The 14674-nt window shown below is 42.7% G+C and overlaps 1 protein-coding gene across 1 annotated transcript in view; it reads left to right on the forward strand.

The window, feature by feature from the left end:
- Positions 1 to 6934: 6934 nt before the first annotated feature.
- eya4 (EYA transcriptional coactivator and phosphatase 4) overlaps positions 6935 to 14674 on the forward strand; it is a 43364-nt gene continuing 35624 nt past the window's right edge. The window contains exons 1-2 of the mRNA XM_084560733.1: positions 6935 to 6945; positions 10656 to 10716. Of these exons, the coding sequence (XP_084416859.1) occupies positions 10684 to 10716 (33 nt within the window). The 5' untranslated portion in view covers positions 6935 to 6945; positions 10656 to 10683. The remainder of the gene's footprint in view (positions 6946 to 10655; positions 10717 to 14674) is intronic.

Genomic DNA, 14674 nt, shown 5'->3' on the forward strand with positions numbered 1-14674 from the left:
ACAGGAGGTATTATGTTTGGTTCATCTAGTTCTCCTTTGCTGAGATCAGCAGTGAACTTGGTCTAGTCTGAGCTTATGTCCCTAGACTATGACAAGGTGGTCCATGTCTTTGTACAATCCAGTACAAATGGTGGACTTAACGTACAATGCATGACTCCCCTCAGTAGTGTCACTGGTGCGTGATATCCATAAAGCGTTACAGACTTCTTGCGGTCGATTGTGCTGGTACATTGTTCTAGGACGGGCGTTTGGGGAGTGGAGTGGGAATGAAAGAGATGTAATTCTCTGTGTTACAAGTAGTTTCAGAGCAGTAGTGGTTATTTCACGAAGGCGCACATGCATGCTCATGCTAAAGATCCAAGGATCCAGCAGGTATGTTTCCAAGAAAATTGAATTTGAGTTTGGAAAGAATTCCTGTGAAATACGGTACATCAGTTTCCTGATATCTGGTAACTCTTGTGCATTTTTTATTAATATTCAGAGGCAACAGCGGCACAGAACAACTGGAACATGTATGCAAAATATCAATATCAATATCAAATATCGGTAATAAGTTTTAGATGGACACCACACACGTCTTCCTTTTTTTTTCCCACAGTATCCTGCATCACTATCTCTACTGCGCACACTTTCAAGTAAAAGGCACACACATCAGCTACATGCATCAGACTCACAGCAGTGAAAATCACAAGTGATTTGCCCCTTGACCGCTGCAGCAATGGCTATCAAAGGCTAACTGCTTTAACATGACAGCGCACACCACCATGTGGCTGGCTAATGTTACTTTCTCTCTCCTCTTTCTCGTTCTTCCTACTGGCATTAAAAGAGAAAAATTAAAAGATGAAAAATGACTCCTGTCTTTTCCAGTCTTCTCTGTCATGACTGTATGGTCAAAGTAGACATTTTTGGTTCGATTTGATCTGATACGTTCGGTGTCAGCTGTGTGGAAAAAAAACCCTGCACCATCTGTGCCAGGGTTCAGACCGACGGGGTATCCGTATATCTCACAGAGGAAACTCTTCAAACTGTGAGCTCAGTTACATAACTTTTCCCACTTACCTTTCCTAGACTGGTGTACTTATTATGGCTGGGAACAGTGGTGCAGGGGTGAATTTCTGTGTGACTGTTTCTATACTTAAATATTATGCCCATAACCATAAAACATTCAATCCACATAAAGCCAAGCGTTCTGGATCTGGCCACAGTAGTCTCCCCAGGGTGGTGCAGTAAAACCGTCCCGAGCCACCATTAGGTGGAGAGAGCTGGAAGAAATACAGGCCAGGGGCTGGGACTGAACGAGAGCGAAAGCACAGCTGATGGTAAACTAATTTCACTGGCCTGATACCCCACCCCAGCACACACACAAACCGCATGCTTCCCTGCGAAACGCACATACTGTACTATGTTCCACGCTCTCTCGCGCATTCCATCTTTTCCTTCGGCTCTCGCGCACACACACTTGATCACCATCTCAGTCGTGCTCCATCATCTGCCTTGTGGGACAAAAGACTGTGAAGGAATTCAGCAAGACACTGTTTCACTTCTCTGCAGACTGTGTTGTATATCATTTCAATCGAAGGGAGGAAAACATTAGTCATGCTCTTTAGATGAGAAATAGGTACGATTACATCTGAAAGAAGTTGTATTTTGACGCCAACAGAGAGTATTTGACAAATTGTAAAAGTCAAATGTCTGAATTTGAAATTCAAACAGCCAGTACTTGAGACTAAAACCACTGTCAGATGATATTTCGTCCCTATAAAAAATTAAATTCATTGCAGGATAGGCCACATAACTTTGTCCATCCAGAAAAGGTCCAATGATATTAAATGCTTTAGCTGTCTTTTACAGTGTGAAGTCTCTCTTTTTGTAAACGCACACTACTAAAGACTGCGCAAAAAAAAAAAAAAAAAAGGTTGCATGTGTAACCAGAGCAGCAGCTTTGCAGCAGGACATTACAGGAATTTACGACGTGTTAAATGTTTCCTTTGTTCTTCCCTGTGGCAGCTCGCTGCGGCAATTAGGGAAGGCAGCGACCTGCGGTGAGCTCATTACTTCGCTCCCTATCGCAGTGTCTTCATCCAACATCATTTTTGTGCAGAATGATTTGACTGATACTTCCAGCCGTAGGTTATTTCACATGCCAGGGGATTCACAACTTGAGGAAACACTGGGTCTTTTTTATACTGCGAGCAGACAAATGGACGTAATGTGAATTTGTCAGATGCACTATCAGGTATAATTTAATACTGTTGTTTTTTCAGTGTCGTGGTAAAATCTGAGATCAGGCCATGGCACTTTGCCAAAGTCTAAAATGCCCCAGATTTTTCCGGTGCACTTGGACCCTGAAATAAACCCCATGCGCCATTCCACTTGGCAAACCAACTTGAGATGGAGGGTGGGGGCAGAAAAACGAGAGGTATTGGTTAGCAGTAGTAATAATCATAAATCACTTCTGAAATGCTGCCATGTCACATGCCACACTGCGCCACTAATGACCAGGCCCATCTTTCACCGGGTATTTTTATCTGTGTGCCCTGACACTCGACTTCTGGAATCGTCCTCTCGTTTTACGTCGTCAGCACCTCGGCCCGGCCTGAGCACAAGTTCCTCACATATCTATAAATACCAGCCAGCTAAATGGCATTTTCTCTCACCCACCCCCTGCTTGGCAAGAACCAGGAGCTCTGTGACTTGGCAAACGGACTCGCAGTCCTACGCCGCTAAACATCTTGGGGCTTAGCCCCCCACCCGAGTGTCACCCTCCGGAGAACAGCTGGCCAAAAAAATAGATCCATCTGCCACTACCTTTAAATTCCAGAGTGGTTTCAGAGTAATGAAAATTAGTTTTCAGGGACTTTTGCAAACTATAACAAGCGTTAGAACATTGGGGTCTGTTTTAGACCACCTGTTGGATTAACTTGTACTGCACGTGCAGTCAAAGCATCAGCATACATCAGGGCTTTTTTGCATGCACACAGACACTCTCACACGCACCCGGAGAAGCACAAACACCTGTACATGCTTCCTTTGTGCAGAATGTTCTGCCAAGTTTTTTAAGCTTGCTGACATGTGGCACTAGAGACTGCAGGTCAGCGACAGCTTCCTGCTATTTTGGGCTGTGTCACAGCTTGAGGTTTTAATTTATTCTGCCAGAATGTGTCAATCACTTAGCAGCAGGGTTCACAGGCCTGAGTGTGCTGCTGGAGGGGGGAGTCAGAGGGGCACCGCAGCCAAGGCCTTATTCTTCTTAAAGGAGTTGAACATTAAAACAAACTCACTTTACTGCGACAAACTCTGCTATTCTTAGAAGTTCCTCAGTCCTCTTTATGCATATCCACCAAACGTGTTTAATATTTCAGTCCACACATTCAGTTAGTCAACTAGAACAAGGACAAATGATTTAAATGGGGAGACAGAAAGGGATCATTCAGATTGCAGTCAGTCAGGTTCTGCTGAGAATGTGATCAGCTGCAATCTACCATCTCTCCAAGTCCCGTATGCCTCCAGGACCCTAAATTAAGCAGGACCTGGCTGACCCCTTCCACTCTGGAAACAAACTTTTTGAGACACTCCCTTCTGGCGGGAGGCTGAGGTCCATCAGCACAAAAAACACAGGCCGAACAGTTTCTTTCCGTCTGCTGCTGACCAGTTCAACATGTCCAAGGACCCCCCTGACGCGTTCTTTTTCCAACCTCAGTTGTACATTGCAATCACATTGTACATTCATGTGAAATCTTTGCATCTCTCTAAAACCTTTTTTTCCGGACCTTTATCCTTGCACACTGCAGAGTTTTTAATTCTTCATTCTGTAAACTCAAGTTTGCAAGTACCTGCACAAACTGTGCAGCTGCTTCACATTAAAAATATAGCTTTTCTTTATTCTAAATGTTTCTATAATACTACATATTTTTCTTGTCTTGCAGAACTTGATATCACTTTCTTATCTTCCCTTGTTGAGTTTATTATCATTGCACATTCTGTACATCCTCATGGCATAAATGAGATTCAGTTCCACTCATACTAGATTAAGGAGAAGTGCTGCAACACATTTTATTTTCCACCTGTGACATGTGCATCAGGTTTGCAAGTTGTTACATGACATATAAAGCGTGTAGTAGGAAGACAGGCAGAGAAAGAATCTTCGGGGCTTTAAGGCAGACGCTGACCGCAACTCACAGAGAAGTGAATGTCCCAAAGTGAGGGATAAATGAGAAAATGAGATGTTTTCAGATGTGTTTTGCGATATGATCCTAAATAAATCATTGCTCATGCGGAAATGGCATTAGTCAAAGAACACTGCGCTCTAGGATCTCTTTTAGCTCAGCATCTAGGGCCATCCTACTGGTTTCTTTTCTATCCGTCAAGCAGGGGTCAGTAAATACGGCGATTGTTATCCTCTCCCTCTCGTCTAGCAGAGCTGTCTGCCATGCCAAGGGTTTGAATTTGACCCTCCCAACGCGGCGCCAAAACACACACACGTCTGTCAACATGCAATGTCATGCCTATTACGCAGGGCATCGTATGACTTTGCACTACTGCTCCTGTCTAATTTTATATTAAAATAATAAGAAGAATAAAAAAAGACAAATGGCTGGTCCCAGGTCTCAATATGCTCCTGTGTGGAATTTTCACCTCCTTTAAATTTCATGTGTGGGTCTAAATGTGCAATGCAAAGCGATCGCTGCAGCTAATAAAACATTTAACTCAGAGGTGTGTTCTGTGATGTCTGACTTGTTGTACTTAAATTGACACTCACAAAAATACAAAGAAAACCTTTCCATTGGAAGATTAAGTTTTATAATATGATAAATAATCTCTGGCACAGAGGTTTGGCAGAGTAACTGACATCTTCCCTTCAATCTCTGCTCTCTCTTTTTCACTTTTGCTATGTCAGTGTTAGACATTTTTCTCATTGTCTTTGGATCTGTCAGCTAAAGTGCCAGCAGATTCCGCAAAGACCATATTTTTTAGGGGCTTGTGCCAGAGAAACTTAGATAGATAGATACTTTATTTGTCCAGCGAGACAAAACACTCAGAGAATCCATACTCCATAACAAACATTCAATTGTTTCAAATAAACAAGGCTCCGCGGTCAAATCTGGGGTGTCTCTGAAGCTCTGAAGCTCTGCTGTCTGACTTGACTCTCCCAGGATGTATCTGAGCCATGCTGCGCTGTGCTTATTATTTTATTATATATCTCCAGCACGTCTCAAGGCTCTGTCTATAACTCTGTGCGGATTAACCAGCACCGCGCTTTATCTGAGCCTGTTTTTGCTTTGGTGTCTCCCTAGATATGTAGAGATTTAGTTCAAAGGCTCATTTCCCAGTGCACTTTGACCACTTTATCAAGCCATCCAGGCGGCCTTGGTCTGTGAGATTTCTGCTGCCACTGTAGAGTTTCATTTGTGGCATTCACAAGAACAAAAGATAGTTTTAAATAATTTAACAGCCGAGTAAGCATTCTATGATTACGCAGAAATGGCGCTGTTTAATTGTATAATTTGAAATATTATTGAATTTGACACTATTATTAAACCAGATTCCATGTATAGATTGGGTTGAATTATGTCATTTACATATTTAACTCAGTTCTATCTTTATGTCTGGGTCTTATAGATTCTGTCTTATCTTTAGTGGATGGTGTTATTAGCCTATAGACATTTCCCTTCCCTCTATTTGCCATGTATTAGTCTCTTTAACACATTTTTCCATTTATATTTATGTGTAACTGGCTAAGCTGAAATTCTGGCACGACTTCACTTGCCACCAAAGTGCATGGAGGAGGAAAAGAAATTGTGGGAAGGTCAAGACTCCAGCAGCACTTGTAGTAAATGGAACAACTTTGATTTGTTGTAATAGGTTTTTTACCTATCTGATACAAATCTCAGACAAAATGCAGCTGCCAGGCTTTTAATCAGAACACGAAAAGGGATCCCGATATATTTTAGAATTGATTTTAAGATCTCACTGATTGCGTTTTAAAGCTCCTGGTGGCTGTGCTCCTGGTTACATCACTGACCTTTTAGCGCCATACTAGCCGGCACGTACCTTGAGATCCTCGAGCAGAGGTCTACTGTCTGCTCCAAGAGCCCTGGCTGAAAACAAAAGGAGACAGGGTGTTTGCAGTTAGGGCCAGCTGGCTCTGTGTTCTCCATTGAGTTTCTCCTTCAAACATTTTAATTGAAAAGTAGTTTGATTTTCAGTTGTATTTTTGTGTGTTTAATTGTTCTTAATTAACTTTGTGCCTGTTGTTATTGTATATGAGATTTTAATATCTTTGGAAAAGTGTTATAGAAATAAAGATTGTTATTTAAAAAATGGAAAAAAAGTGTTATACAATGTGATTTCTTCCCTTGACCTCTGATAGATAGATAGATAGATAGATAGATAGATAGATAGATGCTGGTCAGTGGGTGCGTGTTGTTTTTGCTCTGATGAGATATATAAAACTGTGAGCACGTCATTTGGCCCAAACTATTAATAAGAAGTCATTTCGGTCCCTCCCTCTCTCTCGGAAGCCCATTACTCCTTTGGACACTTGCCCAATAGTGTCCGCATGGCAGCTGGACGCATGCGCAGCGGCACGGTCCTCAATAATGTCTAATGCCTCTGAACAGTCCGGTGCTCAAAGTTGGACGCGGACTGAAAATAATGTTGTTCCCCGCGGAAGCGAGGGTTCCGCTCAACGAAACCGAGCCCCGGGAGCCGCGTTCGAGCCTGTAAAGGTGTTTGATCTGGTCTAAATAACCCCCCGGGCTTGTTTTTGGACTCTTGCTGGTAATGGGCAGCAGCGGCTGAATTGTTTTGATCCAGTCAGTGACAGCCTGCAAACAGCAGGGAGAGCTGTGCGGAGACCCCACTGCAGTAGATTATGAGCGCTCCCAACAAGTGAAGGAAATCTGGGAGCTGATTCTGACAGGGACGACAATCATTTCAACACAGGTATGTTTAGTTTAGTGTTCTTCTCCTTCTCTTTTTAGACATCTACATGTCTGGTTTTATTAACACAGCAGTGACAGCTCAGGTGGATGAAGCCTGAGGAGAGCTAGGTAACTGGGAAAAGTTGTTGACTTTGATTCATTCTATTCTGAAGAATCACCAAATGACATCCAAATTTAAATATAGCTCAAATAGATCACAGTACATTAACTAATTAAAGGAGGAGTGCAATTTTCACGTTTGACAAATTTTAATAATGCCATAAATATGTTGCGTAAATTCTAGTTGTAAAGCAGGTCTATGCGCATCACTGAGCCGGGAGATATAAACTGTGGCAACACAGTCTGTGTTGATTTTTTTTTAACTGTGATGTTTTCTTTTCTTTTCCGCCTTCATCCCAAAGTAAACACGTTGAACTCGCTTAAAATTATTAATTTTATCTAACTCTACCTGCTATAGATTTTCAGGTAAATCCTATGATGCTAAATTAACATAGATTTTGTAACAACTGAAGGTTTATCAGCTGTTTCTTATATTTTTTTCTTAAACAAAAATTATTCTATTAAAAAAAATAGATGTGCTTTTATTTGTCATGAGTCTGCAGGTGAGTTTGGTTTCTACACCTTTTAATCCAGAGTCAGTGGACACACGCAGGAGTTTAGTCCCCTCGGTGTCCCCTCGGTGTCCCCTCAGACTCCATCCGTACTCGTTTTTTCTCCCCATCTCTCCTCTCATCCCCACGTGGAGTTTGTGTTTATATTTGATATGTAGGAAATGGGAATCTTATACCACGGCCGGGCTCTCAGGGCTTGAATGGCCCCTGGCTATTGGCCTGCCCCTAACAACATGACAAGTTACACACCGACTCAAAATCTGATAGGGCCTACTGCGCCGTAATCCATAGCCTACAGATTAGATTTCACATTAAGGACTCAACGCTTAACCAGCGCGCATTAATGCGCAAGACGTGGATTTGTTGCGTGGAGATTTCGGGAAATGATAAAAATAAAAGAAGCGCTGCACATCGAGAGGCTTAAAAGGGTGTTATTGCTCACGGCCTTGTTTGTTTGAGTTAAACAGACTCTCGGTTATTTAATAAAACTCACGTGCACTTAATCTGAAACAGTCGATTGGGCATTATGTTAACGTCTAAGAAAATACGGCTGGGGAATAAAAACATCTCAGAAGTATCCTAATATTATTTGTTAAACATTTATTGGCTATTTTTATTTTTGCCGTTTTTTATTTTATTTCATTTTTTGTTGGATAATTATCTGAAACGTCGTATTTTCTTCATTTATTTCTTAAAAAAACAAACAAAAAAACAAAACAAAAAAAAACAAACGTACACGGGGAGACGAGCCAAACAATTATTTATCAAATTATTTTCTAACTTATGTGCCAATAATGAAGAAACGTACATGTTAAATTTTCTAATTTTCTTAATACATAGCCATTTATAGTTCAGCTGTAATTACTGCTATAACTAGCTCACATGACACCTTTTATTGTTATTTTTTATTGTGCGCACAGTTACCCTCCGAATAAATGTTGTGTGTATCTAATGCTGCTGAAAGCTGCAAATAGTTCAACTCAAGAGTTTTGCGTAAAAGAAAAAAAAAAAGCCCGTCTGCACCTTTTGTACAAACAATATAAGACAATTCCCCAAGTGTCTTTCCTTTTAATGTGTCACCAAACGATCGATTGTTGCGTAAAAAAAAAAAGTCGATATGGTTTAATTTAATGTGTGACTTTTCACCAGAGCCTCTGCAGCCATCAGCAGCAGCAGTCTGCGGTTTGTTCAACATTCTCCTCTCTTTGGCTTTTATAGCGTGGAATTACCGCACTCCATAGCTGCGTAGTCCGCTTTCTAACCCTCCGCCGTCCCATATGTGATTCTCATGTCGCTGTCAATAGCTATGGTGAGAAATATAATTCTCTCTTCTGGGACCCTGAAGGAAATGGCAGGCATTATTGATTCCCTGTTCAGTGTCAGGTGACTACTGGGTGGGTTTTGTGGGGGGGTGAGAGGTCTACTGGAGTCGTGCAGAAGGGGATAGGCCTCCAACTAAATTTAATTTAAGACAGGTTTGACAAGAAAATTAATAAATAAATCACATTTATTCTGCAATCCCTTGGTGCTCCCTCAAATATGCAACAGAATTTTGAATTTAATACTAAAAAAACCTCATTAGTCATAAAATGATGGATAAACATTATTTTTTGTGGATACATTTGTGCAAAAATAATAACCAGTCCTGCAGAAAGGAGTGAAACCCAACAGGATAGAGGGCTGATTATGTCCTCCACAAAGGTGAGAGAGAGAGAGAGAGAGAGAGAGAGATGAGGGTGAGAGGGGAGGGAGCAGTGACTGAGCGAGCGAGGGAGGAGGCCTGGGCAGAAATCAATTCACCTGAGAGACGCATTATTGTCTTCGGTTTCAGGCGAGGAGGAGCTGAGCGCTATGAAAAATTAAAAGGATGCCAGTTAGTTTAAAGGATCGAGCCAGAAACCTCCACACATACACGTATAGACACACACTAACAAACTCAGAAAAGGCGCTACATTGGCCTAACTTAACATCCACACATGTAAGCGACCCATATTTTTGGACAAATATTAAGATAGCATTTGCAGTTCATTCGTCCTTATTCTTTGTGACACAAATAGTTTAATGCGGCCCTGTCAGATGAACACACAAGGCCGGGATTACGCTGTGCAGAAAGGACAGCATTCACAGCTCAACCTGCAGGTACTAAAACATAGTTTCAGCTGAATATGCATATGCTTATACATATACAAATGTGTAAAAATAACCCAATTCTGAAAATTAGGCTCTTTTGTGGAGAGTTTTTAGCTGGAAACGTCTCAGTGGCACTCCTTACCACATTGCTGGGAACCACAGATCCAATGACAGGGAAGGACTTTTGTGTTTGCATGTCAGCGTGAGCCTTCGCAGCCCAATCTTTTGTTAGACTGTCAAACTTTTCTGACGCCCTCCGCACAATACAGCAGAGAGGAGCCATTTTGTGCCGTTCTGTTGGGATGATGCCATTGTTTGCCATTGTTTCCCGCCGGGGCTTTTGTCGCAGCGTCGCTCTCTGCGTGACAGCAGTCGACAGAAAGACGACAACAAAATGAGATATTTGTCTCGGTTCGGCCCGACACCAACATCTCATCTCGCTTCAAGTCGTGGCAGACAATCAGGCCGGCCTCTCCGTCGCTCCCCAACCCCTGCGCCAACCTGTCTCCTGTCTAGTATTAATAGGGTCACTCACTGTCTTGGTGCTGCGCTACGGCCAGCCTCTGTGTCTGTGGTCCAGAGCCAGCCAAGCAGCCATATCACTTACACTTCTCCCTTTTCATTGTTGATATTTACTTCTGCAATTATCTCTCCACTTCACCCTCAGCTGAAGATGATATGCTGAAGTTAACGCTGCCGCTTCCCTCCTTCAGTCTCCTGTTGCTCTCGCATAAACACACTGACAGAAGGTCTAACCCACACATGCACGCAGACACAAAAAAAAAAAAATCCGAAATGCGTACTGTACTGTGGGTGGTTTCATCCATAATGTGAGTGATAAAATTAGGCAAACCTCTGTAGCAGTGTTTGATTTTTTTTCCATACAGGTGATAATTTACCACTAATAAAATAATGATAACCATTTAAATCCAATGACACACATTTCACTTTCTCATCTTTGGCTGTCCAGTGTGTGGCGGACCTCAGCCGAAGAAGCCATGGAGGCCTCACAGGACCTCAACGAACAGATGGTGAGTTAAAGGCTACTGTATGCATTCGTGTGTGTGTGCTGATGGGTGGGTGAGTAAGTGTACCTTGTGTCGGCCACACAAGTGTGAGGCAAGGGCGCGCTGGAGACGTACGTCCCTGTGTGTGTGTGTGTGTTTTCACTAACACACGGCAGATGTGGTTCAGTGAGTGTACAGCAACCATATGGCAGCAATCAGAGTGAATGAGGCTTCAGCAGAAACAATGCGGGACATCAGCCGAAGAAGCACGCCACCTCTGTGTGTTGCACAGGTGTGTGTGTGTGTTAGAGAGAGAGAAAGGCAAGAAAATTCATGATAACAAGTACAAAAAACTTCTAGACTTGCGCGCGCACACACACATACAGAATTTAGTCACACACTGAGCCTGAGGGCTTGTCAGTGACTCGGCGCAGCGGGCCATCTCTGCGTCACGTCAGCGCAGCGTCCCAGTTTTGCTTGTTTAAAGATCAGGCAGTATTGTTGGGAAAATGATTTTGGTGGCGAGCGAGGGCCACTCGCATTTCAAAGTCGTTAGTCAGCCACCAGAACAGGTGTAATTTCATCTTCTTCTCCTCCTCCTCCTCCTCCTCCTCCTCCTCCCCCGTCAAGCCTCGTTCTCTCTCTCTTTCTCTCCCTCCCTCTCCCTCTGACCTGCCAGCCTCGACAGTAATAATAGCGTGAAGTGGGACAGATTCCATGAAGTATGTTGTTTTTCCTCCTACTTTTTGTGTTGCCCCGTCACACTCGCTCTGGGTTAGATTACGGGCTGACCCCAGTGGAGTACATGTCACTCTCACATGCGGTACATGCACACAACAAACCTGAGAGAAGAGGATGAATGCAGAAGACAAAAACAAAGATGAAAGGAAAAAACAAAAAGACAAAAGAAGAGACAAAGGAAATAAAGAAAGAAACGCATCTGTCTTGTCTCCACATATCAAATATTGATGTCCATATTCCACAATTACTTCACCTGCTTTAAATAGGGCAGTGATATCATTTATAATGTGAATTTGAGCTGCAGCTCAAAGGCATTGATTAATTGTTCTAGTTGGAAATGAGATCTCGGAGCAAGGACAGAGATTTTAATCATACCGCACAGAGCTAGATAGTGTTATAGGCCTCTGGAATGTTTTGCTCCGCTGTTTTTCTGCTGGAAATGCTCACGTTTGCTTTCTAAAGCCGGTAACTGGTGAATTCAGTTTGACTCAATATCATTGGGGTGATTTGGGGTTATTCAGTGTATGACGTACACAGGTATACCTAGCTAAAGTGAACATAGTCTCATTTACAGCCCTGCAGCAATGATTTATGTGGTTGTAATCTTCATTTCTTGCAAAAAATTTAAAGAGACATTTATTTTTAAATTTGTAGTCCAGTGGAAACAACAACGATCTGCCATGTAGTTGAAACTAATCATTATTTTGCTTCCGGCTTTGAGTAATGATGTTTTGGGGTGGTTCCTCCAAAAAGTCATTCTATATACATCCCACATCTCAGTAACACCTTGAGGGAATTTCTTGGACTTGAGGATGACTGTAACTTCACAAAACCCATTTCGTTTTCTGAATCCATATGCTTATTATGACAGAATGTCACATGAATGTCTAACAGGAGTCCACTCACTTCACTGCCTCCTTCTGGATGACAGCTAAGACGGGGGTCATCCTGTTCTTCTGTTCTGGTAGTCCACCACAAGCTCAGTGGTTCTGTTGATATTCAGTTTCAGGTGATTGTGGTTGCACCATGTGACGAAGCCCCCTGTCATTCCCCCGTCAAAAGAAAAGTCTCTTAGTGAAGACAGCATGTTTCACACCGGAAATTATTCACTAATCATTCATGTCAACATAGCGGTAACTTCCAAAAATGCACATAGTACTTTAAATGACATCCCTTCAACGTCTTCATTACATATGAGTCTGGACAGACATGGATGTAAACTGCAACTTGTGTGTTGTGATGATTACTAATGTGATGATTATTTTCTTGTTTAAGTGATCCATTGTTTAGTCTATAAACTGAAGTAGTGTGAAAAAGCCTAATCATACTTTCCGAAAGCCCAAACTGTCAGGTGCAGATGTCTTGTTATGTCCAACAACAATCAAAACCCAAAGATAATCCTCACAGAAAGTGAAGAAACTTCTAATTACAACAAAACTGATGAAACCAATGAACATTTCTGATTCTAAAGAAGACCATTTTGATATCGTGTCAAAGCACGTCTTTATGCTTTTTTCCAAGGTTCGTCAAATTAGCTGACGTTTTACTCTGTTTTGTGCTCACTGTCTCAGTTTGATTACAACCAACATCAAATTGTAAGTACATGTGACAGCTTTAACCTAAACTCATTATGTAATTGTTATTTATTTCCCTGAATGCTTTCATCTTGTTTAATATTTAAACTGAAAGTGGCTAATTCTTTCCCTGCTTCATTGAAATAGGCGTGTCTCGGGTGACTAAGAAAACAGCGCAGGCCTCACACACAGGGTTTCGGGGAGTTGTCTGTCGACACCTGATATCCCCACTCCTCCTCCCTACCCTTTAAAGCACCCCGTCCCTTACTTCCTCCGCCCCGCCCTTTTCCCACCACATCCATCGCATGTCATCTATGGTGCGGCGTCCTCTCTGGCCGCCTGCCTGCCGAGGGCCAGCCTGCCGTCTGGGGTCCTCGGGGACCGCTGTAAGGAGCCTGTGGCAGGGCCAGCAGTGGTTAGCACAGTAATTCTACTTTTAGCTTGTTTAAGTGTCTCAGTTCCACCTGTTGTCACATACTTGTTTAGCTTTGGAAAAAAGGCGATAACAGGCTTTCTTTTTTGCTCTTGTTTTTGAGAGATGCTTAATCAAATGTTGCTGTGTGGATCCAAATTAATTATTATTTTATTATGAATTTTAAGTAAAAGCTGAGCATTACGCTTAAATATATAGTTATGACAGGGCAGCAAGAGTCCTTCAGTATACAATGGCTCAATGGCTAAAGATCCAACAGAGCCCTGACTGCAGTCTCCAGTCTGTTGGCTGGTGGAGGGAGCAGTGAGAGCCAGACAGGGTTGGGGGGGGGGGGGGGCAGTGGTGTTTGTTGACCCCAGGGAGCCATGCAGGATTTAAATGTATGGCCACCTGAAGAAAAAAGTGGAAGAGATGGAAGAGTAGGAGGAGGAAAAAGGGATGAAGAAAGAGGGGAAAAAAGGGTCTTTTAGCTGTAGCCCTTTCCTCTGGTGCGCTGGGAGAGGCCCCTGCTATGGCAGCTGTCCCAGTCTGTGTGTGTGTGAGACAGAAAGACGGAGAGACAGCGAGAGACCAAGTCAGAGTAGGAAAGGGGTCAGGTTGCACCCCTCTTTCACCCCTACAACCCCATACAGACACATTCACACAAACTTACATGCTGCAGCAGTAGCTTAATACGAGCACGGCCCAACCCTGATCGCTAAGATCGCACTGCCGTCATAGATGGTCGGCCCAAAATCTGCCCGGCAACAAGGCATGTGGACGGATTGCGGGCGTGCGGAGTGTAACAGCTACCCCCCTGGCATCCGTCTAGTAGGCTGGCATCCTAGCCGTGGCACCGAGGTGCACTTCAATTTCAGCTTAGTGTACAGTGATTCTTGTAGGATTTATGTTTAGTTGACAGCTGAGAGAGTCTTCTGATCAGACTGCGCAAGACGGGCTGTAACTCATTTTTTTTTATCTTTCAGGGGAAAATACTTAAAAGTCAAAGTAGTTAAGCAATGTGCAAAGCAGGCAGTTAATACAAAACAATGTTAAGCTGTTGATCAGTGCAGACAACGGAAACACAACCTAAACATGTTATATTAGTGACACAATACAGTGTGCTAAAAGCACATAAGGACAAATAAAAACAAGTAGCAAACATGTAGCAACTTGATATAACTGCAGCTCTAATGCCTTTTTAAATAAATGTTTCAGATCACTTGCAAAGGTATGGTAAGAATCCCAGTATCAT

The sequence above is a fragment of the Chelon labrosus genome, assembly GCF_963514085.1.
Source record: "Chelon labrosus genome assembly, chromosome: 14".
Lineage (NCBI taxonomy): Eukaryota > Metazoa > Chordata > Actinopteri > Mugiliformes > Mugilidae > Chelon > Chelon labrosus.